The sequence below is a fragment of the Chiloscyllium plagiosum genome, chromosome 36 (assembly GCF_004010195.1).
Source record: "Chiloscyllium plagiosum isolate BGI_BamShark_2017 chromosome 36, ASM401019v2, whole genome shotgun sequence".
Lineage (NCBI taxonomy): Eukaryota > Metazoa > Chordata > Chondrichthyes > Orectolobiformes > Hemiscylliidae > Chiloscyllium > Chiloscyllium plagiosum.
Window position 1 is genome coordinate 31,989,314 of NC_057745.1, and position 25,190 is coordinate 32,014,503.

Sequence of the window (25,190 nt, forward strand, 5' to 3'; positions counted from 1 at the left end):
AGGTCAGGTGAATTGGCCATGCTAAATTGCCCAAAGTGTTCAGAGATGTGCAGATTAGGGGTAAATGCAGAGTAATGGGGAATGGGTTTGGGTGGGATACTCTTTGGAGGGTTGGTGTGGACTTGTAGGGCTGAAAGGCCTGATTCCATGCTGTAGGGAATCCATTCTATAACAATCTAAGGTGTGTATCTGAGGTGGTTCAGTGGTTAGCCCTGCTGTCTCACAGCGTCAAGGACCCAGGTTCAATTCCACCCTTAGCTAACTGTCTGCGTGGAGTTTGCATGTTCTCCCTGTGTCTGTATGTGTTTCTTTCCACAGTCCAAAGATGCGCAGGTTAGGTTGGTTAGCCATGGGAAATACAGGGGTCTGGGTGGGATGCCGTTTGGGGGTCAGTCTGGACTTGATGGGCTGAATATTCTGCTTCCACACTGTAGGGTTTCTATGATGTTCCAGCACATTAGATGTTTCATGGTCCAACCGAAATTTCATCCACTTACTTGGCCATTGTTTTTGGATATTCCATATTGCTTCTTTTAAAAATAGTTATGTTATACAATTGTCTTGATGAAATTATTGTCTTGTTAAAATACCAATCTGAGCCAGTCATTTCTCACTAATAGATCCAATTCCATGTCAATTGATAATACTTTGATTATTTCTTCCTATGAGTTGTTCATCTGTGCCTGGATAAACCATCCAGTCCTTTCAATGTACACGTGCTGTTATAATTTTCTTTATGAAATGCTTTGTCTTGATGCAAAACATAAAGGAACATGCATACTCTTTAACTGCAGCTTCTGCCAGCATTTGTTAACAAAGGAACTTCTTTGCATTCTTGATGTACAATATAAGGATATGCGTAAATTCAGGAGAGGGCTATCATCATCAACTGGCTAGATTGCTGAAATAATTATAAATGGATTCATCACAAAATATTTCTTTGAAGTATTTGACCTTGTTTATGCTTGTTACCTCTTCCACTAACACTGAATTTCCTTGCCCTTGTCTGATGAATACATTATCTTTGAACAACATTGATATCCTTTTGAGATACAATACTATGCTTTTAAGAAAAGCTTATTTTGTTACTGTTTTACATAAAATAAAGGCCAAGAAAAATCTGTATTTGCTGGATATCTGAAAAAGATAATCAGATATTGCCAGAAGTATACACCAGAGCAAGGTACATTTATTCAAAGAACAGAGAGGTTACTGCCTCAGACCAGGCTACTTAGACAGCAACTGCACCACAATCTGTGCTGGGAAAGATGTATTTGTGTTAGAGACATCTCCACTTGTACATTCTTTACTTTGCATACATCTCTACCCCAAGAACCTTCCTGCTACAATTGTCATGTGATTAATTTAATAAATTGGAAAAGACCATTTTACTAACTTAAACTTGCCCTTTAGCCCTTCACTTAGTCTCATATTCAAGTCCACTTTGAACACTTGTTGTGTATTTGGTTTCACTGCTTTCCCTGGCAGAATCTCCTGAGCATTTGTCAGCTTTGGAGATAGTGAGGACTGCTGATGCTGGAAAGTCAGTCGATAAAGTGTGGAGCTGGAAAAAACACAGCAGGTCAAGCAGCATCTGAGGAGCAGGGGAGTCGACGTTTCAGGCCAGGATCTCTCATTGGGACTTTTATCAATTCTTACTCCTAAACCAATTGCTTTGTGACTCAGTAGAAGAAACACTGAACCAAACCGACACAACGTTAAAAATCACACAACATCAGGTTATTGTCCAACAGGTTTAATTGGTAGCACTAGCTTTTGGAGCATCGCTCCTTCATCAGGTGGTTGCTTCCAATTAAACCTGTTGGACTATAACCTGGTATTGTGTGATTTTTAACTTTCTACACTCCAGTCCAACACCGACGTCTCCAAATCATGACACAAACAACATTTTACTCCAATACCTTTTTCAGCATTACTTTCAACTGCTTGCACTTTATGCCTTATGTGTAATATTGGTGTATATTGGTGTAATACTCTGAGTTTGTCTGTTAATTCCATAAGGTCTTCCTCAGACTTCACCCCCCACTTTAAACATTCACTCTGCCAACTGTCAGTGATGTAGCAGCAGTGAATATATCAAATATATGCACTGGAACAACTCACCATGCGGCCTCTTCAACAGCACCTTCCAAACCTGTGACCTCTACCACCTAGAAAGACAAGCATAGCAAAGGGATGGGAATAGCACCAGCAATTTGCAAGTTCCCCTCCAAATAACACACATCTGGACTTGGAAATACATTGCTGCTGTTGCTGGGTCAAAATCATGAAATTCCTTCCCTAATAATACCATACGTTACCACAGGGTCCGCAGCAGTTCAAGAAGGAGACTTATCACCACCTCCTCGAAGGCAGTTATAGTTGTTCAATACATAATGGCCTTGGCAGCAATGTCCAAACTGCACAAATGTATAAAAGAAAAAGTAAGCTGTTTAATGTATTCAAAGTTTGTGCGAAGATTTGTAGCTCGGGTGCTCGTTGTTGTGGTTCTGTTCGCCGAGCTGGAAGTTTTTGTTGCAAACGTTTCGTCCCCTGGCTAGGCGACATCATCAGTGCTTGGGAGCCTCCTGCGAAGCGCTTCTTTGATGTTTCCTCCGGTGTTTATAGTGGTCTGTCCCTGCCGCTTCCGGTTGTCAGTTTCAGCTGTCCGCTGTAGTGGTTGGTATATTGGGTCCAGGTCGATGTGTTTGTTGATGGAGTTTGTGGATGAATGCCATGCCTCTAGGAATTCCCTGGCTATTCTCTGTCTGGCTTGCCCTATAATGGTAGTGTTGTCCCAGTCGAATTCACGTTGCTTGTTGTCTGCGTGGATGAACCACTGTTTAATGTATATTGTTCTGAATTTCCCATTGCTTTGAGCAGTAAAGAGAGAAAAACATAATTTTCACAGATTCTAGGTATGTTCTGCCACAAAAGACTACTTAAATAGATCTTCCAAAAAGTTGACAGTTCTTTGTTAGCTTATCTCAAGTCTATTCTGCCACATTTAAATGAAAGTGGGGAGTGGTTGTGAAAGATAAATACTGTAATTCCTAATTTCTATTCCCATACTTAACCTATCACATAATCTTAGATTAAGATAAATACTGAGCACAACATCGTGGGCTGAAGGGCCTGTACTGTGCTGTACTGCCCTATGTTCTTATACCATTATAAGACAATAAGGTGTTCACAACACAGACATTACAATACAGAGCCTGTTTGCTGCACTGCTACTGGAGGTGATGATTTTTGCCTGCATAATGGTCTTCTGTTGCAGTTTAATTGCAAATCTGTATGGTTTAGTAAGAAAAGAATAAAGGGAAAGGAGCAAAGATGAGAGCAGATGCAGCTGCTGGAGGTAAGAAGTGGGGAGGGCACTGCATAGAAGGCTGCATCAACAGCAGATACTCACCTCTCCCATACAAAGTTCAATGAGAAACAATATAGAAGGCACTTTTATTTCATAAACTGTGACACCTGATATTGGATACAACTTTAAGCTCAGAATTCTGCATCGTCTTTCCTCTGGTGACAGAATTGATATTTGGATGGGATGGAGGGGAATGGGATGTGGAAGGGATTTTCTTCTCCCCTCTCACTGCTACACAATGATTTCCAATGGCAACATCAAAGTACTTTAGGTCCCTCTCAGCATCCATTTGTCTGTTCAGTCAATGGATGGCTCTACCCATAGCCTCTGGAGTGATCTGTACATCATGAGAAACTTCCTGCAGTATGTTGCAGCTCACTTTTCATCATCTTAACAATTTGTATGGAAATCACCTTCATTACCTGAGAAAGAGATCCATGCTACTGTTATTTTTGGAGATTGGGTCCTTTAGGTCCTCAGTCAAGGTTGCTTGTTTCTGCTTCCTCCATATAGGAATGACTCTCTTTCTTCCTTCGGTGACAATTTTCTGTCTAATTCTTTGCAAGTGGATTTTTGTTTTGTTATTGGTGGCTTAGCGGTAAGGCACCAGATTACAAATTGGTGAGACCGTGGCAATTGCTGTTGATCTGAAAGTGCCCAGGAGGTAATCAGAGTGGCTAACTTCTTGATTCAAGGTACCTCTATGATGTAAAAGGCAAACAAGTGTGTTTAGCTCTGCACTCAGTTCATGGAATCATATAGAAAAGGAAGGCCCTTAGGCCAATCAAGTCTATTCTGCCAAAAATACTCTACTACCCACACTGCTTATATTTGCTGTTGAATAAAATAGGAGCATTAGTAAAAGTATAGCAATACTTTGAAAAACAACAAGCTGAAACAACATGCTGAACTTCACCCACACTGCTCTTGCCAGCTTACCTTCATTTCACCCTCTCCTATATTCTCACCTGCTGCCCTTCCTTTTAAATATGAGACCTCTTAACCTACACAAAAATCTAGCATCCTCTCTTAATCTCTGTTTATCTTCCCGTGGACTTCAGACTTCAAATTGGACATGGTGAGTATGTAGACAAGTTGTATCACTTCAGCCAAACACTACTGCCCACTTTTCTATTCGGGGAAGGAATTAGTGCGGTTTGAGAGGATTTGTAGCTCAGGTTGAGGTTTTGGATGTAGGTAAATGAAAATGAACCTTCCAGTTCAGTGAGCACACCTACATCCATTGAAGCCAATAGAATGGAATTTAGCGTGCCGCTTTGCCTTGGATGGTATCAAGCTCCTTGAGTGTTGTTGGAGCTGCAGTAAGCAGCAAAAGCAATTTCACTTGCCTGGATGGGTGCAACTCCAACAACACTCAAGGAGCTCGGCACCATTCCAGGACAAAGCAGCCACTTAATTGGCATCTACAAACATTTACTCCCTCTACCACTGATACTTGTAGCAGCAGTGTGTACTGTCTACAAGATACACTGCAAAAATTCACCAAAGATCCTTAGACAGCATCTTCCAAACCCATGACCAGATGACAAAGATAGCAGATACATGGGAACACCACCACCTGCAAGTTTCCCACCAAACTACTTACATCCTGACTTGGAAATATCACTGTTGCTGGGTGAAAATCCTGGAATTTCTTCCCTAAGGACGTTGTAGGTCAATCCACAGCAGGAGGACTGTAACCAACTAGGGTCGACTAGGGAAGAGCAATAAATGCTGGTCAGAGAGCGATGCCCACGTCCCATGAATGAATTTTAAAAAAACTTGATTTGGGTCACCTGTAATGTCCAGTTTTACTCCATCGGAGTTTCAATGATTTTAATCTTCCAGCAGTTGTCCTTCTGTATAGTTGGCTGTGCGCAATCTTTTCCTTTGGAGACACTAATTGTCCAGGTCTGTTTGTGTCATGGAGTCTTGCCTATATGAGATCACGTTTGCAGTAATAATCAGATCTAGGATTGTGTTTTTCAATACTAAAATAAGTTCTTGTGCCAGTAAACATAAATTGAGAGTAGTTTTGAATAAAATGTTTTGAATTTTTGACGAAATTTCCTTTAGCAGAAGTGAGTTCCCCTGACAGCCATTATCACAACCACAACAGGCGTGTCTATCAAGCGGTCTGCAAGCTGTAAATTTGCAGATTTAATATACCCCCCCCTTTTTGTTATTGAATTCAATTTAAAATGTCCCAATTAAAAAGAGTAAAGCTATAGTTTATTATACAACTATTGCTGAAAATAACCAAAAAAGTGATTGTCATTTGCTAAAACACACGAACATACATTAAAAGTTATTCTGGATAAAAGGTACTTGTGAAGATTAAGGGAAGCTCAGTCTGTTATCATTGCAGACCAGTTACTTGCTTGAAAATCCTCTTTCTGAAGTAAAGGGATTGTAAACTTGAAGTTAGAATTTAGCAGCTGCAGGTACATCATGGGAAGTTCTACAAGTTGAGCAAAACAAGATCTGGGAAGGAATGAATGGCTTGTTTGTTTTGTTTCCATGACACTGCAGGTTGTGGTACTTGATAGCCCGGTTTAGTACAACAGTCCTTTCGCTAGATTCCCTTTCTCCATTCCTTTAAGATGATATTTCTCAGCATTCTTCTTGATATTCTGATTAAAATGTTGTCCCACAGTCTGTTATATCTAACCTTAACTTATCCCAAAACCTGTTGTATTATGTTTCTATGTTAGACAACAAAAACTCACCTACCACTTTCCAGTTATGATGATTAATACTTAACTGTTTCAGCCGTTAATTGAGATGGTTCTCATTGTCAGGTGAGCTCAAATAAGCTATCCACACCTCCAGGGGAATCATTGTCAGGGAGTTTCTGCTTAGCCTTGGAAATGTTCAATGAGTTTCAAAATAATCTCTTACAATTTCTGCCTGAGATAAATACAGTCTCGTTCCAAGACCGGTTCAATCCGCAAAGTTGTCATGTGAATTCTGGGAGCCATTCTGTGTTTCTTTTTAAGACATATCAATCTCTTTCACAATATATCTAATATTATAACTACAGTGTCATAGCACCCATATACTGACAGAGAAAACTATAAGTAGATGAGTGAAGTTGTTTATTGATACTCTGGCCTTGACTTACCTTGGCCACTCTTGTGAGGTCATCAAATCTCTTTTGGCATTATTTTGAGATGATTGAAATTTCAATAACTGCCTCTGATACCTTCTGACAAAGACAACTTGCCTGCCATGGGTATATTGTTACCTTCATAAACATATCAGAAATCTTGGGTCCTCTCAGTTGCTCAGGTGTCTGAGCTGTTGCGCCTTCAGCTCAATCAGTACCTACTCACCCAAGTCAAACAGTTTCAGAATCCAGTTACAGTTGAGAACTTTATCCCCAAGATCAAAGCTGGTGTTCCAGTGCAGTTTTGAGGGAATGCTGCATGGTAGAAGATGTCATCTTTCAGATGAGTTTTAAACCAGGCTTCTGTGTACCCTTTCAAGTGGATAGAAACCAGTGCATTGCTTGATTTTGAAGAACTTTGGAGGTGTTCTCCCTGCTGTCCTGGCCAATATTTATCCCTTAATCAACATCAACGTGTTTTTAATTGACTGAAATGTGCTTGGGAAAGTCATGAATACTAGATAAATGCAAGGCTTTTTTCTTCCACATTCTTGTTGAGTGGTGACGGTATTCCTTAACTGGCTTTACAGCCATGTGAAGGTAGCACCATAATTTTATAATCCACTCCCATCCCCAGCCCCCATTCTGGACACAACAGTAAATTAACACAGTAGGCTTCTAGTTCCAAAATTGCTTTGAATGGCTAATGAAGATCTGGGAGGGTTTAACAGCATTTCAAATGGGTATTTAATAGAACCTATCATAAACTCACCGAAAGCACAGGCATTCAAGCATGGTGTTCAAAGTTGTGCATTATAATTCAAAAAGAGTGAAGTTTTCTGCATGCACCCAAAAATGTAATTAAAAATATTATTTTTATATATCTTATAGGATGTTATTAAAGACTTCATTGCAAAGAAAGAACGTGGGGAGCTTTTGATACAAAAGATGGGATCCTACAGAGAAGCTCTACTGGAAAAGGTGAATGATCTATTTCAAACATTGAGATTCGTTTTCCCCACAAGGCAACCATTTTTCATCAGTTATTGACCATAGTTTCAATAGGATTGTCTCATGGTGCCTGTGTCAAATGAAACATAAACCATCTACATTATACTTTGTAATGTCACAGTTTGGTATGATTTAGTATTACTCAATAAGGAATGATGCTACTTAATCTATTTAGTTTTGTGGGTATTAAAATGGGCAGTTCTCTGTCAGCTGACCATTTGGTGGCATAGGTTTGCAGGGTTAGGATCAATGGCTGCATTTTTAAAATCATTTCATATATCTCCAATAATCTTGAGCATGATTGTGCCTTTTTTGAAATTTTGGTTTCCTACCAACATGTTGAGCTTCTCCTAGCAGATAGAGAATTAACTGAGGAAAGCAAACTTCACTGGGGTAAGAATGAATCTGAGCCAGATAAATTGGAATCAAAGATTGGCAGGAAAAGTGGTAACCAAACAATGGGCTATCTTCAAAGAAGAGATACAGTTCAAGCATAGTCAAGGTCTATTCCTACAAAAGCCAAAAGTAGGGCAAACAAATCCAAAGCTCTGTAGATGACGAAAATTGCTAACGTGAAGAAAAAAAAAGTACTTATGACAGATGTCAGGTGGGCACTACAACCAGGCTGAATACTGATAGACAGTGTACAATTGTGGGTGCCATACTATAGAAAAGATGTGGAACAAAAATAGAAATTTCTGGAAAAGCTCAGCAGGTCTGGCAGCATCTGTGGAGAGAAGTCAGCGTTAACATTTCAGTTCGAGTGATACTTCCTCAGAATTCAGTCTGAGGATGGGTCACTTGTCCCGAAATGTTAACTCCGACTTCTCCCCACAGATATTGCCAGACCTGCTGAGCTTTTCCAGCAATTTCTATTTTTGTCTGATTTACGGCATCCGCACTTCTTTAGGTTTAATATAGAAAGGATGTGAATGTATTGGAGAGAGTGCAGAAGCGATTTACAATAATGGTTCCAGAATTGAGGCTATATTGAACAGGTTGGGACTATTTTCCTTGGAGTCAAGAAGTGTTAGAGGAAATTTGATAGAGGTCTTCAATTCATGACCGGGATTGACAGAGTAATTAAGGAGAAGTTGTTCCCACTCATAGAAGAAAAAAGATGAAAGGGCATAGATTGAAAGTGATGTGCAAATGAAGCAAGGATGATGTGAGAAAAATCTTTCTCATGCAGTGGGTAATTAGGGTATTCGCTCCCTGGAAATTTGGTGGAGGCAGGTTTAATTGAGGCATTCAAGAGGACATTGGATGGTTATTTGGATGGAAATGAGGTGCAGGGATATAGGAAAAATGCAGGTAAATAGAACTGGTGCAAGCATAATGAGTCAAATGGGCTCCTTCTGCACTGTAACAATTCTGTGATTCTGTGATAGACAGTTCAGATGGAAAGTAAACAAAAAAAGCAAATTAGAAAAGGAAAAGAGACAGGTGCTAACATGAAAGGGATTCCCAGAGTCTTCTGTAAGTATATAAATAGCCAAAAGGTGTATATAGTGAAGTAGTGGGACATAGCTGATATATTAATAGTTAGGTTGGGTGTCAATCAAGTGGGCTGCTTTGTTCTGGAAGATGTTGAGATTCTTGAGTGTTGTTGGGGCTGCACTCAACCAAGTGAGTGGAGACTACTCCATCATCTTCCTGATTTTTACCTCATGGTTGGTGGAAAGGAGTTAGGAGGTGTATTACTCATCACCAAATTCTCCACCTCTAACGTGCACTTATAGCTCCAGTGTTTATATGGTTGGTTCAGTTTGATTTTTGATTACTGGTAACTCTAGGATGTTGCAAGTGGGGATTCAGCAATTATAACATCATTGAGTGTCAAAGGCAATAGTTAGAGTCTCTCTTGTTGGAAATAGTCATTGCCTGGCACTTGTGTACTGTTATTGCCACTTATTACCTTAAGTCTGAATGTTGTCTAGGTCTTCTGTATGTGGACAGGGACTGCATTAATATTTAGGAGTCGCAACTGATGCTGAACATTGTACAATCATGAACAACCTCACTTCTAACCTTATCACTGGAGGGAAGGTCATTGATGAAACAGTTAAAGATTTGGGCCTAGAACTCTACCTTGAGGAATTCCTGCAATGTTGCCTTATGACTGAGATGACTGACCTCCTATACCCGCAAGCACTTTTCTTTGTTCTGGGTATGACTACGGATAACTGAGGTTTTCCCGATGATTCGGATTGACATCAGGTTTGCTAGGGTTCCTTGATGCGATACTAGGTTAAGTTAAATGCTGCCTAGGTGTCAAGGGCAGTCACCTTTGCTTCTCATCTTGAGTTCACTTCTTCTGTTCATGGTTGGATTAAGGCTGTATTGAGGTCAGTAACTGAAAGGACTTGGCAGAAGCAAGACCGAGTGTCAGCGAGCAGGTTAATGTGGCGTATGTGTCACTTGTTAGTACAGTCAACAATACCTTTCAGGAATTTGCTGACAACTGAGTGTAGATTGATAGAATGATAATTGGCCAGGTTTGATTTGTCCTGTTTTACTAGGCAAGACATACCTGGGTAAGTTTCCACATTGTCGGGTTGATGGCAATGTTATAGTTGTATTGGAACAGCTGGCCAGAGGCACAGCAATTTCTAAAGCATATGTATTCACTGTGGCTAGAATGTTGCCAGAGCCCATAGCATTTGCAGTTTCCAGTGTGTTCAATCATTTCTTCCTGACACTTTGAGTGAATTTAGTTGGCTAAAGGCTAGCAGTCTATGATGCTGGGGGCTCTTTTAAAGTCATTTCAGATGTTTCTGAAGTACTCAGAATAACTTTGGTTATGAATTTTACCTCTTCCTATTGTTCAAAAGCAGCCGTAAGCAGGAAAATTAATTATCCTAAAGCTTTCATTACTTAATATTGAGGTCAACAATTTATTCTTAAATCTAGGCTATGGGCCAAGCATTGGGAAATGATTAGAATACTTTGGTGGTTGTTTTTGACTGGTGGAGACTTGATGGGTCAAAGGGCCTTTTTCTGTGCTATAGACCCCTATGACTCTATCTTTTGGAATCTCTGAGTTTTAAACAGATAACATCTTACATCTGGATCTGACATGGCTTTTTTAAGTTCTTTATTTTGTAAGGCAGTAGAGAAGGAATGAGAAATTGGAACACAGGCCACATCATAAAGGATGAGATGTTTGCTATAATCCTTCATAGATAAGACAGTTTGCAAATAAATGACCATTAAAGTGTTTATATCAATGAGGTCTGGATCAGCTCCTCAATGTCCCAAAGTTTAAAGCAGTATGAGCAACTAAACTACACAGTCCAGACAGGTCTCAGCTCAAATAGTGCTCTGTAACTATACAACGTATTTCAGATGTCTTTGGGGAAACTATCATTGATTGTCATTGTTATGAAGTTAAAGATGTGTACTGTACCTTTAAGAGAGAGAGAATGCTGTTCTGCGCCGAGAGCTTACAAGAGCAATCTTAGAGTGTACTGGAATACTGAAAATATGTAACATTTGGCTGTGAAATAGTCACCTGAGTTGGTTACTGTTTTGACAACAATGCAAATTTAACTAATCAGTTTACATTATGCCCCAGGATATTAAAACCCAATAGAGTTTGAGTTTAATGCTTTGCCAACATCGAACCAATGAGATGATCCAATGTTGAGGATATAAAAAAGACAGGCATTTTGAAAGTCAGACAGAGCAACTGCCATCGAGACCGAGACCGAGACCGAGACCGAGACCGAGACCGAGACCGAGACCGAGACCGAGACCGAGACCTAAGACATTGAAACACTCTTGATCAAAGGTACCTTTTCATATGAAACATCTTCACAGCAACAACAAAGCAGACGACCCAGGGAGATCTTCAGCTGAAGGAAGAAAGACACCAAAGACTACAGCTGCTGTATGGTTTTGAAATTAAGTTGATGTAGTTTTAATAAGTGTTTTATTGAACTGGTATAATGTTATAGAGTTGGAGGCAGGTAATAAGCAATTAAGAGAGTTGTAAATAATTGTTGTTTAATGTTCACTTTTAGATTTAAAGAATAAATGGTATTTTTTTCTTTAAATAGTGAAATTTGGGAGTTCTCTGTCACTCAAATTTTATCAGATTACGAAGTGAGGTGAGCTTTTCTGGGTGTTTGGTTTACTTAACAGAGGGATTCACCACCGTGTCATAACATCATTAAACTCACCTGGTTCACTTTAGGTGAGGAAAATTACTGTCTTAAACCTGTCTGGCCTACATCTGGCTCCTGAGCCACAACGTGTTTGATTCTTAATTGGCCTCTGAAATGGCCTAGCTTTCCATTCAGTACAAAGGCTATTCGAGATGGGCAACAAGTGCTGGTCTTGCGAGAAACACCCACATCCCATGAAACAATAACACACATGCTAACTTTCGGCTTTCCACTGCTGGGGATACATTACCTCTGCATTTCTCGTCTGATAAGATGCAGGAGTAGGTGAGAAATCTAATCTTTCACATAATGGAAACAAGATGGGACAGATAGTAAAATTGGGGGACTTAATCCATTTGCCTCCTGTCCTGTTCCAACCAATTGCAAATTTAACTCAGAAACTGAGACATGTGAGAATGTGATGAAGCATTGAATGTGAGGTATTAATTGTGGTTGATGTCAATTATTGAGAGATGAGTGTAATTGTGTGGTTGACAGGATATGGCACGCAATAACATTCATCAACTTTAGCGACTTCAGTGAGGCTACCTGTACCCATTGGTTTCTCAGCGTTTCTGTGGAATGTGTTCTGGCCTATCTTTCATGAAGAAAAGCTGGTCTCCTTCTAAGGACCTCATGCACTAGCCTTTCAGCAGAGCATTTGCGAACCTTGAGCATGTTGTTGCCTTGCTGTTTATATGTTGCCTGCATTACTTTAAAAAGGCATGGTACTTGCAATGTAAATCTTAATTTATCTCCTGTGGTCTTTTGAATGAGGTATTAAACTGAGATCTTGTCTACTTAATCCCTTAATTAAATAGATGTAAAAAATTGTAAAGTAAAACCTGGGAGTTGCCTGGCTAACTTTTATTCCCAAATTAATATTAGGAAAAAATAACTGGCTTTTTAACTCATTTCTCTTTGTGTCACATTTCTGTGTGAAATTTAACTGCTAAAACTGCCTACATTACAACGGTGACTGTGTTTCAAAATGAATCAATTGGATGTGAAGCACTTTGGATTATACTGAGTACCTTAGGAATCTCTGCTGGCTGCAGGATGTAGAACATGGCACGAATGAGTGTACTGTTTGCACTATGCTAAGGTCATTCTTTGGGAAGTCTGCCTGCAAAAAAAACAGTCCAGATCTGCACAACTCTGAACTCTGCCAACCTTCAACCGGTCTGTCTCGGCATCCCAGCCAAGAAACTGTGGCAGCCAGTCTTCAAAAAAGCTTGCTAGCTGCCCACCTTCCACTCCCTCCGATAGCCCAATGACATGGATATTTTTCCTCCTGCCTCGATTTTCCAGATCATCGACCTGTTCAGTCAAGGTCTGGAGCTGTTTCGTTGAGGGCCTGGATCAGCCCCACAGAGGACTCGACCTTAGTCTCCGATGCCATGATCCGCTGCTCGACCTCTTCAATCCGCTTCCCAAGCCCTTCCAACTCCTTCTCATGCTTTTGTAGCATGACAAAAAAATAGGCTCCAGCCGAGTGCGATTGTCTTCCATCAACTCCTTGAACATCCTACAGATTGCAACGAGTTCTTCAGCGGCGTTCTGCTGCACAGGTACCTCTTTCTCTGCAGCTGCATCCACAGTCACAATCATGGGCCCGCCCAATGACTTCAGCGAGTGTCCTGTGTGTTCGGGCTTGGCTGGATACTTTCCTTTCATCATCCTTGCTCACTCAGAAAGGATTTACAGTAGAACCTTGACTATCCGAACATCAACCATCCAAGTCCCTGATCATCTGAACAAGATCCCAAGGCTCTGCAAATACGGCACCAGGCAACCCAGCATTTAGTTCTCAGTTAAACAGCATTATGGTTTGCATTGCCAGATAATCAAGAGGAGAATTGCCAGATAATCAAGAAGGGGGGTAAAAATATCACTACTGCTGGGCTGGGGTGCAGAGCTCAGCAAGGCAGATCTACTCAGATCACCGCCAACTTGGATCCCCCTGTAGCCACTGTATTTATGTGGTGAATCCAGTTGAGTTTCTGGTCAATGGTAACCATAATAATGTAGATAGTGGGGGATTCAGTGGTCACACCATTGAATGTCAAGGGGCAGTGGTTAGGTGTCTCTTATTGGTGATGGCCATAGGCTGGCATTTGTGTGGCATGAATGTTACTTGTCACTTGTTACCCCAAGCCCAGATATTATCCAGATTTGTTCCATTTGAACATAGATTGTTTCAGTATTTGAGGATTTGCGAATGGTGTTGAACATTGTGTAATCATCAATGAGCATCCCACTTCTAAACTTATGATGGAGGGAAAGTCATTGATGAAGCAGCTGAAGACGTTAGGGCCTAGGATACTACCCTGAGGAACTCTTGCAGAGATGTCCTGGAGTTTAGGTGACTGACTTCCAACAACCTCGACCATCTTTGTATGTGCTAAGTGTGACTCCAACCAGTGGAGAGTTTGCCCTTGATACTCATTGATTCTAGTTTTGCTATGGCTCCTTGCAGTCGAATGCAGTCTTGATGTCAAGGGCTGTTACTGACATTTCATCTCTGGTATTAAACTCTTTTATCCATGTTTGAACCAAGGCTGAAGTGAGGCAGGTGCTGCTTGATAGTACTATTGATGATACTTTCCTTCACGTTACTGATGAGCGAGAGAAAATGGATAGGGCAGCAATTGATGGATTCGTCCTGCTTTTTGGTCTTGGGCAAGTTTCCACATTGTTGGGTAGAAGCCAGTGTACTGGAAGAACTTGGCTAGGAGAGTGGCAAATTCTGGAGCACAAGACTTCAGTAGTATTAGGTTATATCATGGAAGACCGATTTACTTATTATGTTTCTTTGTGGGATAATTTTCTGCTTTATACAGTTTAAAATATATATGCTATAGTAAAATTAGCCAATAAGTGGCTGCTAATTATATGATTAAATAAATTTGCTACAATCACAATCAATAATCCTTCACAATGGATAATGTCATCCATCAATAGCATTGCTGTACTTATTGTGCCTTTACTTGCGAAATTACCACTGCAATCAAATAATTAAAGGATTCAGTGAATAAAATGACCCATGAAATTTATAATGTGATAAAAAGCTGAATTTCTACAATTCGTAGCATCATGTGACACATAACCATTACTTTAAATTTGCCCTATATTAGACAGTATTGCTTAAAATGTAACAAATTGTTTTCTTCCAATTTATTTAGACTGAGCTTGCCAAAAGCACTGATGGACACATTCATTTTGGTGATGCTGTGTTACTTATTAATCCTGGTACTGAAACCAAACATGCAGCCAACATCCATCCACTTCGCCGTCCCATGGCATTGAATATGAATGTTGACCAAAGCAGATTCCTGACAAGTACAAAGGTCGACTCACCGTGTGAAGTGAGTGCCAGCTTGGACTTAAGCCCCACTATTAGAAGTACTTTTGTTGTTACAAGGTAAGGAGACTGGCTTTTACTTTGGTTTAAGAGTGTTTCTCCTGAATTAATGTCAGATCCTATTTTTTGGTATTAACAATTGTTATTTTATTAGCAGTCATTCTTTTCTCATTCATTTATTTAATTTAAGAAATACAGGATACAGTCAATATTAATTTTTCTGCTAGGCAAACAATCAAATCAAATGCATTTTACCCAGTTTTTTTATAAGCTTTAGAAGGCACGCGGACTCCCTGTCTGAATGGTGAGTAGATCTTTGACTATCACACAGATTATAATGGTTCAAGAAGTGGCTCACCAACCTTTCAAGGGCAATTAGGCAATAAGTGCTTGTCTACATGCCCTGAATCTATATTAAAAAGACTTCTATTGACAGATAGAGAGATTTTGTGTAGCACCTGTATCATCTCCATAACAGAATGTTAGTTGGAAAAGTGTAACATGACATAATGGAATCTGAGAGTGCAGGTATTTTGTAAAAATGTTAGTTTCCTCTTCATTGGTTTGCTTTCCTTTGCTAATAGTGTAAACTATTAAATATGTTAATATTCTATTGTGTGACAGGACACACGTTTTTGATTACAGCAGTCATTTAATGTGTCGCCAGTATCAATCAGTCCATTAAAAGTGCTTTATAGATTTTCTAAAAATTACAACATACTTATGGTGTACAAAATAGCAGAAACATCCTTGTTTGGATAATTAGGTAGGTTGATAAAGAGCAGCTGAAAATGTGTTGCTGGAAAAGCGCAGCAGGTCAGGCAGCATCCAGGGAACAGGAGAATCGACGTTTCGGGCATAAGCCCTTCTTCAGGAATCCCTGGATGCTGCCTGACCTGCTGCGCTTTTCCAGCAACACATTTTCAGCTCTGATCTCCAGCATCTGCAGACCTCACTTTCTTCTGATAAAGAGCAGCAGCAGCGGGAGCAGGCAGCCCAAGGCCTCTTGGAGAGTGGGCTAAAGTGGAGGAGATTGAGCAGTAAGAGGGAATGCGAGCCCAGCATGGCTAAGCACTTAAGAAAAACTGCTTAACTTTTAACTTTGTTTCTTTATTTTTCCACTTTGTACCTAAAATTTTTTGTCCCGAGGTACGTTTATACCTAAGATGGTGCTGGGAATGGCAACATTGTACACTTTTCACCATACTCATGTACTTTTGTAATTGAGTACATGTGACAAAAAAATCTAATTCTAATATGGAGCCTTTAAAATTGTTAAACATCCTAATGCCTTCCACAGCAACAAAACCAGACAAAATCTGACATCAAGCTCCCTAATGAAATGTTAGGGGAGATGACCAAAAGCATAGTTAAAGAAGGAACATCTTAAAGGAGGGAAGAAAAAGTAGAGAGTCAGCATGATTTAGGCAGGAATATGCAGAATTTAGGGCCTTGATAGCTGAGGACATTGACACTGGAGTGATCAAAATCTTAGATGCACCAGAGGTACTGCAGAGCTTTAGATGACCCAAGTTCACAGGCGATAGTTTATGTAACACCAGTCAGAAGTGTGCTGGAATGCACAGTAGCACTATAATATAATTGGCTTTTTAAAATACTTTGCACAATATCTACATTTTGCACACTCATGCTAATCATTTCTTTTGCTAGTATTGATGGCAGTTGTGTTGGTGATCCTCTCCGATACGGACAGAGCTTTGCCCTCAGAACACTGGAAGGGATTGCAGGGCAGGTAGATATAATTCATGATTTGTAGTAGATTTATGATCAGCTTTCAAATATAATTGCATTGTTTTAACAACTTGTTAAATCTTGTATGCCTGTATGAATTAACAGAGTCCAATATTGACTGTTGTTTTAGTACTTATTCCCATCATCATTGGCCTCAGGTAGACACATGATTTTCTTTTACAGCTGTACCTGACGAGTGATACCAAATTATTTGTGAAGTTTGCCAAAAAATCCCGGATGCAGCTCGTGAATTTGGTAGACGACCTCTCATTCTTAAATTGTTGGCAGGTCTTATATTTGGATCCACAGTTGCGCCTTGAATATGATGGATATCCAGTACAAGTAGGGACATTTTAAAATTACACTTATTAAGGATTGTTCTTTAATCTTTATAGTTTTGTCTGACATTGTTAACAGTAAATATTTGCTATGATTTACATTTGCTTTTTAGGATTCTCTAATAGGATATTTTATAAAGTTCTCTGATAATAATTAACAGATCATCAAAGGCCTAACGATCTTCAACTGTTTCATGAGTAATTTTCCCTCCATTACAAGGTCAGCAATGCTGATCTTTGCTGATGATTTGAAATGGCCAGTACCATTCCTAGTTTTGCAAGTAGTGAAGCAATTCAGGACCAACTGCAGCAGGATCTGGATAATATTCAACCTTGGGGCTGATAATTGGCACATAATATTTGCACCAAACAAGTGCCAGATAATCATTGTATCCAATAGGAGAGAATCACTTTATCTGAATGGTGCCAGTCACTGTGAAGTCCAACAGAAAGTGAACTGGATCAGCCATAAAAATATTGTGGCAACAAAAGCAGTTCTGAGGTTGGGAATTCTATTTTGAGTAACTCACCTCCTGTCTCCTGAAAACTTGTCCACCATCTACAAAACATAAGGCAGAAGTGTAATGGATCCACTTGCCTGGATGTTCCAAAACATTGATGACGTTCAGCATCATCTAGGACGAAGCAACCTTGACACTCGATCCAACACTTTAAGTAATCACCTTCTGCCCCACTGATTCACAGTAGATGCAGTGTGTTCCATCTTCAAGAAGCACAGCAACAACTCAAAAGGTTGCACCTTTGACAGCATCTTCTAAACTCATGACCTCTATCACTTGGAAGGACAAAGACCACTCCAAATTCCATTCCAAACCACACAGCGTCCCTACTTAGAATTATTTCACAATTTCTTCACCATCACTGGACCAGAAATTTGGGATTCCCTCCCTAACTGCAGGGTGTCCCTTTCTTTAAATTTTTCATGGGTCGTGGGTATCAGTGGAAAGGCCAGTTTATTACTCATTGCTTATTTCCTTTGAACTGACTGGATTTGTTGTTGGGTCTTTCTTTGCTAGCTAAGAATCAACCACATTGCTGTGGGTCTAAAGTCACATGTAGGCCAGACCAGGTGAGGAATGCAGATTTCTTTCCCTAAAAGCACACCATTGAGGCAGAAGAACAATTGATGAAATTTATATGTTCACCATACTTCAACCAGCTTTCAATTCCACTTTTTTAATTAATTGAATTTAAATTCCACTGTCAGCCACAAAGGGATTTGTATCCATTAGCCTGATTTCCTGGATTACATGTCTAGTCACATTGTCATTATGCCATCATCTCACTTACACCCATTCGACATTCAACAAGGTAATGGCTACATTTTTACATTACTTTACCATCCCATCCTCCAGAGTGCTCAAAACTCTATCTTTCCAGTCTTGAATATATGAAATGACTCAGCATCCTGAGCTACCTGAGGTAGAATTTGAAAGATCACAACATTTTGAAAGAGGAAATTTCTCATCTGCTCAGTCCTACTGGCTAAGCCCTTATTCTGAGACTATCACCCCTAGTTCTAGACTCCTTTGAAGGAAAGCATCTACTGTTGAAGAACTTGATATGTTTTAATGAGGTAATTCTTATTTTTCTACACTTCAGAGAAAATAGGCCCATTCCATCTCTCCTCATAGGATAGTTCTTTCATCCCAAGAATCAATTTTCTGAACATTTGTTGCATCCCATTTAAGACAAGCATATCTTTTGTGACGTATGGAGCAAAAAGCATACCAAGTAATTCGAGTGCAGTCTCACGAAACAATTGACTCCTAACTGCTTGTTAAACCTACACTTCAACTTTATGTGACTTTGTGCACAGAAATCCCTCTGAATACCGACTGGTCTGTCATATTTTTTTAAAAATTAATTTTCCATTTCCCTACCTAAAGTGCACAACTTCATAATTCCTCACATTATATTTCAGATGCCTTCTTATTTAATCAGTCTATATCCTTTTGTATCTTCCTCAAAGCTTACTTTCCTTTCTAGCTTTATGTTGCCAGCAAACTTGAACATATTAACGTTTGGTCCCCTCAAATTAGTCATTGGTTATAAATCAATTGGGTTGTCCAGTTTTTTTCACATGGTGGAGGGTGCTCATTTCAATTTTTCTCTCACATGGGGGACTGGGTGAAAATTCCAGAAAGATAAGATTTGTCACAACAATAGACCTAAATATCAGGGTGGGGGGTGGTGGTGTGGAGGTGGGGAGAGGGAGCACAATTCCAAAACAATATATTGATAATTAAAATGAGTACAGTAGTCCCCCGTACCCACAGGGGATATGTTCCAAGACCTTTTGCAGAAACCTGAAACCGCAGATAGGAGTGAACCCATTCATTTAAATTGAAAATTTACCTTACCGGCAGCCCCCCGGTCCCTGGTTCTGGGAGGCTCCCTACAACATGTTTGGTCGCGATAAGCCGCAGGTAACTGAAACTGCGGAAAACAATTCTGTGGATGTGGGGGTCGTCTTAAATTAACAAAAATTACCTTTAAATATGCCAAACAGCTGAGTTTATTAATGTTAGCTTTTTCAACCCGTTTTGGTTAAGGTGCAGACAGAGAAAGAAGTGATCTAGAATCATTGACTTATACAGCATGGAACAGACCCTTTAGTTCAATTTGTCCATGTCGACCAAATATCCTAAACTGATCTAGTCCCATTTGCCAGCATTATACCCATATTCCTGTAAACCCTTCCTATTCATGTACCCATCCAGATGTTTGATTAGATTAGATTACTTTCATTGTGGAAACAAGCCCACACCGACCCTCTGAAGAGCAACCCACCCAGACCCATTCCCCTACATTTACCCCTTTGCCTAACACTACAGGCAATTTAGCATGGCCAATTCACCTAACCTGCACATTTTTGGACTGTAGGAGGAAACCGGAGCACCTGGAGGAAACCCACGCAGACACGGGGAGAATCTGCAAACTCCACATAGACAGTTGCCTGAGGCAGGAATTGAACCCAGGTCTTGGTGCTGTGAGGCAGCAGTGCTAACCACTGTGCCACCGTGCTGCCCATGTCTTTTAAATTTTGTAATTGTACCAGCCTCCACCACCTCATCTGGTAGTTTGTTCCATATTTGCACCACCCTCTGCATGAAAACATTGCCCCTCAGGACGCTTTTAAATCTTTCCCTTTTCACGTTAAACTAATGCCTTCTAGTTTTGGACTTCCCTAGCCTCGGAAAAAGACCTTAGCTATTCATGCTATCCATGCCCCTCATGATTTAATAAAACTCTGTAAGGTCACCGCTCAGCCTCTGATGGCCAAGGAGAAAAAAGCCCCAGCCTATTCAGCCTCTCCCTATATCTCAAAAACTCCAATCCTGGCAACATCTTTGTACATCATTTCTGAACACTTTCAGGTTTAACAACATCTTTCCTATGGCAGGGAGACCAGAATTGAACACAGTATTCTAAAAGTGCCCTAACCAATACCCTGTATTACAGCGAGGAGAAAGTGAGGTCTGCAGATGCTGGAGATCAAAGTTGAAACTTTATTGCTGGAACAGCACAGCAGGTCAGGCAGCATCCAGGGAACAGGAGATTCGACGTTTCGGGCACAGGCCCTTCTTCAGGATGTATTACAGCAACTTGACGTTGTACTTCTATACTCAATGCATTGACCAGTGAATGCAAGGGTACCAAATGCCGCCTTCACTATTCTGTCAAACTGGGACGCCACTTTCAAGGAACTATGCACCCGCACCCCTAGGTCCCTTTGCTCAGTATCACTCCCCAGGGCCCTACCATTAACTGTATAAGTCCTGTCCTGGTTTGCTTTACCAAAATGCAACACCTCACATTTATCTAAATTAAACTCCATTTGGTACTCCTCGGCTCATTAGCCCATCTGATCCCGTTGTACCCTGAGATAATCTTCTTCACTGTCCACTAGGTCACCATTGTTAGTGTCATCACAAACCTATTAAACATAAGATTAGATGGAGCAACAACTTGCAAAATCTTGAGTCACATTTACATTCATTTTGCACAATGGCCTCACAGATCACACAGGAACTATCGATAGACTGCCTATGGGACAAGCCTGATCTAGGTTCTAAACAGTTGAAGCACTGAGCCTTGTGGGACTCTCTTAATTAAAACCAGCCATTCCCAAAATAACCCATTTATTCATACCCTCGATTTTCTGCAATCTTTAAGTAACACAAATATATTGAGTAACAATTGTTAATGTTTTTATTGTTTGCTTCCCATGTCTCTACATATTTCCTTGCTTTATATTATTGTGTAATTAGAGCTATCAGTACTATGCAAATGGATTCAGGGTTTTGGGTATAATTCAGTTGCTTTTCTGAGATGTTGCCTTCTGACGTTACCCGGGTAAAGATAGAGAGCTGATCTCACTAACGGATCTATCCATCAATCTAAGTTCTTTACTGCTAGTATTGTTATAAATAATGTTTTAACATACTGTTTGAGAATAAATAAATTTTTGTTACCTATAAGAAAAAGAAAATTTACCCTTAAATCATGTGAAATAGGAATGTCATGACAGATAGAATTGTCATTGTCCCGAATACAGCAACAGTTGGTTTGGAGTCAGAAAGTTACTTTTTTTGAGTAAGAAAGTTTTGAAAAGGAGAATTGAAGCAACCATTGGTGCCTGATGTTTCTATCTTTCAGATTCTGCTGATTGAAAATTTATGACTGTTTTCTCAGCTATTTTCAAATATTTAAAAAGCACACTGACAGTGAGCAACACTCAATGTGTGTGCTTTTAATGTAAAGCATGGAGCCGAAGGGTTTCTTGAACATATCTACAGCTGCATAGATATTGTGGCATATTGAGTGTCAAAATCTAGACATTTGAAAGGCAAGTCGCCTGTGGCTTGGCAGAGATCTTTCTCCATGAGTCAATGCAGAAGAAAGTTGTATTGAAAGGGGATAGGCATCATGGGTGGTAGGAATACAATTAATTGATGGAAGTATTCACTCGTGACCAAGATAGGGTAGAGCGATCATGGACGCTGGCAAAGCTAGGTGTGTGGTCATGAATACTGATGAGTGCTTATAAGGAGGAAGGATAGTCCCAGAAGAGTCATGTTAGACTTGAAATGCTAATTCTGTTTCTCTCTCCAGAGATGCAGACATACCTGCTGAGTTTCTACAGCACTTTCTATTTTTATTTGTTATATGAAAGTAAATTATTTAGTGGGGTTGGTTATGGTGTTGAATTCAGACAAATAATGGGAGCCATAGTAAGTTCTGTCTTAGATGCCAAAGGAGATGCAAATGAAGATGGTGGGAACAACCACAAGTAAATTGAGCCAGGTTTGGCACCTTGGAATAGGCAAGCAGAGATGTTATCCTCAGCAGGTCTGGCAGCATCTGTAAGGAGAGAAAAGAGCTGACGTTCGAGTCTAACTGACCCTTTGTCAAAGCTCAATTTGCTTTTATTAAGAGATGTTATCCTCTCTGATCATGACTATGTTGTATTACCTTCCTTTGTACTCCTCAACTACTTCACACCCTCCAGTATAGTCAACCAGACTATATGTTACTACAAATGCAGGACTTTGATAAGGTGTATACGGAAGCAGGTCATTTAGCCCATCAAGTCTACACTGGCCCTCTGAAGATCATCCCACCCAGACCCATACTCCCAACCCTAAAATCCTGCATTTCCAAAGGCTAATCCTCCTATCCTGGACACCATGGCCAACTGAACATGGTCAATCCACCTCACCTGCACATCCTTGGACTGCGGGAGAAAGCTGGAGCACCCAGAGGAAACTCACACATAAGCTAGCTCTGTTTTGAAATTGTATTTTAGTTTAGAATAAAGTGAAGAATTTACAAAGGTCATGTGACTTGTTCTGAATTCTGCTGATAGAAATCCAAGGAATTCGTTGGTTACAGTTTTAAAGAGGATGGGCGGGGGGGGGTGAAATGAGATGTGCAGCTTGTTATACTGGTGGGCAATGGCAGAAGCATCTCTTCTGACATTAGACACATATGAACAAGGATCAAGAGTATGCCACGCCACCCTTCTAGCCTGCTCCATCCTTTAATAAGATCATGATTGATCTGATTTTAACCTCCAACTCAACATTCCTGCATGTTCCCAATAATCTTCCATCCTTTTGATAATCAGAGATCTATCCACCTCTGCCTTAAAAATATTCAAAGATTCTGCATCCACTGCATATGAGGAAGAGAATTCCAAAGACACTCAGTCCTCTGAGAGAAAAGATAATTTCTCATCTGTTTTAAATGGGCGACGCCTTGTTTTTAAACAATGACCCCTAGTTCTAGATTCCACCACAAAAGGAAACATCATTTCAATGACAATCCGGTCAAGTCCCCTCAGGATCTTGTATGCTTCAATTAAGTTATCTCTGACTCTTCTAAACTCCAGAGGATACAGGCTTATCTAGTCAGCCTCTTCTTATGACGCAGTCTGCTCATTTCGAATACTAGTCAAATAAGTATTCTGAGAAATGCTTCCCATGCATTTTTCATCCTCCTATAAGAATAACGACCTGTAATGTTCACAGTACTCTAGGTGCTACCTCACTAATGCCACGTATAGCTGAAGCATAACCTCTTAACCTTTATATTCAATTTCCTTCACAATAAAAGGTAACATTCCATTAGCTGATTAGTTGATGTAGCTGCCAACTCACCTTGGACAAAATGCACTGGAACACCCAGATCTCCCTCTGCAGCTCCGAGTTCTGTTAACTCTCACCATTGTGATAATATGCTAATTTTTAGTATTTCTGCCAAAATAGACAATTTCACTTTCCCGCATTGTAATGCCAGCTCTTTGTCCAATCACTTTATCTTATATCCCTTTGTAGGCTCCTTATGTCCTCTTCATAACTCACTTTCTTACCCACCTCTGTGTCTTCGCAGATAGACTTTTAGTCTACAAAGTTTAAGGAAGGTGTTAAGAATGTCAGGTTTTCCACATGGTTATACTTTAAACTACTCATTTGTTTCCAAGATAGAAAAGAGTTGGGATCTCACAAAGAGGAATGATGAAGGCAGAGCAGTGGACGTGATTTGTATGAACTTCAGTAAGGCGTTCGACAAGGTTCTGGATGATTAACTGGTTAGCAAGGTTAGATCACATGGATCACAGGAGAACTAGCCATTTAGATTCAGAACTGGCTCGAATGTAGGAGACAGAGAGTGGTGGTGGAGGGTTGCTTTTCAGACTGGAGGCCTGTGACCAGCGGTGTGCCACAAGGATCGGTGCTGTGTACACTGCTTCTAATCATTTATATGAATAATTTTTATGTGACGTAGGAGGTACGGTTAGTAAGTTTGTAGATGGCACCAAAAGTGGAGGTGTAGTGGACTGTGAAGAAGGTTGCCTAGTGTGCCTCAGTGGACAGCGGGATCTTGATCAGATAGGCCAATGGGCAGAGGAGAAGGAGATAGAGTTCAATTTAGATAAATGTGAGGCGCTGCCTTTTGAAAATGCAATTCAGAGCAGGACTTATACACTTAATGGTAAGGTACTGGGGAATGTTGCTGAACAAAGAGACCTTGGGAGGCAGGCTCATAGTTCCTTGAAAATAGAGTCACAGATAGATAGGATAGTGAAGAAGGCATTTAGTATGTTCTCCTTTATTGGTCAGAGTATTGAGTATAGGAGTTGGGAGGTCATGTTGTGGCTGTCCAGGACATTGGTTAGGCACTTTTGGAATATTGTGTGCAATTTTGTTCTCCATCTTATAGGAAGGATATTGTGAAACTTGAAAGGGTTCAGAAAAGACTTACAAGGATGTTGCCAGGGTTGGAGCGTTTGAACTACAGCGTGATGCTGAATAGGCTGGGGCTGTTTTCCTTGGAGCGTCAGAGGCTAAGGGGTGACTTTATAGAGGTTTAAAATCACGAGGGGCTTGGATAAGGTAAATAGACAAGATCTTTTCCCTGGATTGGGGGACTCCAGAACTAGAAGGCATAGAGTTAGGGTGAGAGGGGGAAAGATATAAAAGGGACTTCAGAGGCAACGTTTTCACGCAGAGGGTGCTGTGTGTATGGAATGAGTTGCCAGAGGAAG

At 40.3% G+C, this 25,190-nt stretch overlaps 1 protein-coding gene across 1 annotated transcript in view; it reads right to left on the bottom strand.

Annotated features, from left to right (window-relative positions):
- Positions 1-25,190, bottom strand: part of LOC122540857 (cell migration inducing hyaluronidase 1) — a 289,057-nt gene that overhangs the window by 50,027 nt on the left and 213,840 nt on the right. The window contains exons 14-15 of the mRNA XM_043677069.1: positions 21,021-21,077; positions 13,047-13,190 (exon numbers count right to left, since the gene is read on the bottom strand). Coding sequence (XP_043533004.1) covers positions 13,047-13,190; positions 21,021-21,077 — 201 coding nt within the window. The remainder of the gene's footprint in view (positions 1-13,046; positions 13,191-21,020; positions 21,078-25,190) is intronic.